Here is a 1,878-nt window from a genome sequence, read left to right on the forward strand (position 1 = left end):
GAAAATTTTAAGGGGGTCTGAATACTTTCCGTACCCACTGTACAATTAAGAAAATGTTGGCAAATACTGAAAATGAGGAAAACCATATTGTAATGGTTGATATAGTGTGAAAACTAAGGCTCGGTTAGTTTTAAGATTTTATGTAATCTCTTCAGCTCAACAATGAGTCTGTGACACCAGCCTGTGTTACCTGCACAATGAGTGTAGCCTTTGGCCCAGTGATAGCTGCACCGCTCTAACATCGAGGTGATCTTATACAGGTGGCAGAAGCCTGTTTTGGACTCATTTACTATGATGAAGGTTATCTCATCATCACTGGTTTGGTTGAAAGGATGAAAGATGTCATGGACCTGAAGGACAAACAAAGGCTGTTTTTTGTTTTTTTCAATTGCTTCACTTGTAAACTGGGCCTGTAACAGAAGATTCCCCAACAAATAACTGACACAAAATATTAAAATATTACAGCTATTTGCTCACATTTGTTTGTAAGGAAACCTCTTTTTACCACAGGATGCTTTTAAGAAGTGAAACTATACATGCTGCTTACACTGATTAGAAAAAACTGAAACCAGACCTAATGGGAAATCTAAACTGAAAACCCTTTAGGCTTCACTCCTAACAGAGCCAGAGAGATGAGGTGCTGAGCCTCACATTGATCCAGATGTCGCTGGACTCTTGGTAGATGATGAAGGGCTGGACTGTCTCTCCGAGGGCCTCCAGGCTCTCCTGCCGGCTCACTTCGTCTTGATGTGCTGGGATGAAGAGTGCTGGAGGCAGCAGGACCAACTGCAGATGCTGCTGCCGTCGGTCCATCATAACCGCCCATGCACTGACACAGAGAGAGAGGAAGAGCTGTGATGGGTGAGCAGGTGCAGTATGTTAGCCTCATGTTTAGCTTTTGGGACTTCTTAAGCTTGGCAAGGTTTCAATGCTATGTTCTTTTACAGTAAACTGTGCTATTTGGTTCTAACTCTTAGAGGAGAAACTTACTACTGGCCATCTTTTGTCCACCCGGCTCTGGTGATGTATTCTGCAGTGGGGAACAGGTTGTTGAAGGGAACAGGCAGCTCCTTTTCCTGTGTGCTGACAATCTGAGGGAGAGAAATACCAGGCTGACCTCTGACCATATCTCTGAGGCACTGTTCTGGTCACTGTAGCTGGAGTAACACATTATCAACATCTTAGAATATTCATTGGTAGTGATCAAGCACTCACATTGCCAGAACCGTCTATCTTGATTTCTGCTATTTTGAGAGTAATATCAGGATTTTTGCTGCCTGGAAATAAAATAAAACTGAGTGACATTTCAAAATATTAACAAGACTTGTGTTAAGCATTATGGTCTCCAACAGAAAAATACATTATATACACATACACACACATATACATGCATACTTTCATAATGGATTCATCTGTCCATTATTGTATTGAATAATCAATTATTTTGCTTATAAAATGTCAAAACATTTTGAAAAACGCCTGTTATAATTTCTCCGTAGGCCAAGGTGACATTTTCATATTGGATGTCTTGTTTAATATGACACACAGTCCACAACCCACAGATATTCAGTTTAGACAGCAAAAAGCATAAAATCCCCACATTTTAAAACTGGAACCATCAACTGTTTTGCATTTTTGCTTGAAACATGAGTAAACAGATTATTCAACTATTAAAATAGCTACTGATTGATTTCTTGTCAGTTAAGTCACTAACCGACTAATCGTTGCAGTTCTATGTACATACTACACGTAGTATTGTTAATACAAAGAGCCTGTGTTTGGTCCAAGAAAAAAAATACTTAAGTCTCACAGACAGAGCCAACAAAATGTAACGCATCACATTTAAATACAGAGGTTTATACCTGCACGTGGGTATCT

The 1,878-nt window shown here is 39.8% G+C and overlaps 1 protein-coding gene across 1 annotated transcript in view; it reads right to left on the minus strand.

Moving 5' to 3' along the window:
* LOC109966873 (dipeptidyl peptidase 9-like) overlaps positions 1–1,878 on the minus strand; it is a 15,525-nt gene that overhangs the window by 6,711 nt on the left and 6,936 nt on the right. Inside the window, exons 9-13 of the mRNA XM_020612081.1 lie at positions 1,863–1,876; positions 1,216–1,277; positions 991–1,091; positions 652–829; positions 191–350 (exon numbers count right to left, since the gene is read on the minus strand). Coding sequence (XP_020467737.1) covers positions 191–350; positions 652–829; positions 991–1,091; positions 1,216–1,277; positions 1,863–1,876 — 515 coding nt within the window. The remainder of the gene's footprint in view (positions 1–190; positions 351–651; positions 830–990; positions 1,092–1,215; positions 1,278–1,862; positions 1,877–1,878) is intronic.

This window comes from Monopterus albus, unplaced genomic scaffold, assembly GCF_001952655.1.
Source record: "Monopterus albus unplaced genomic scaffold, M_albus_1.0 scaffold120.1, whole genome shotgun sequence".
Lineage (NCBI taxonomy): Eukaryota > Metazoa > Chordata > Actinopteri > Synbranchiformes > Synbranchidae > Monopterus > Monopterus albus.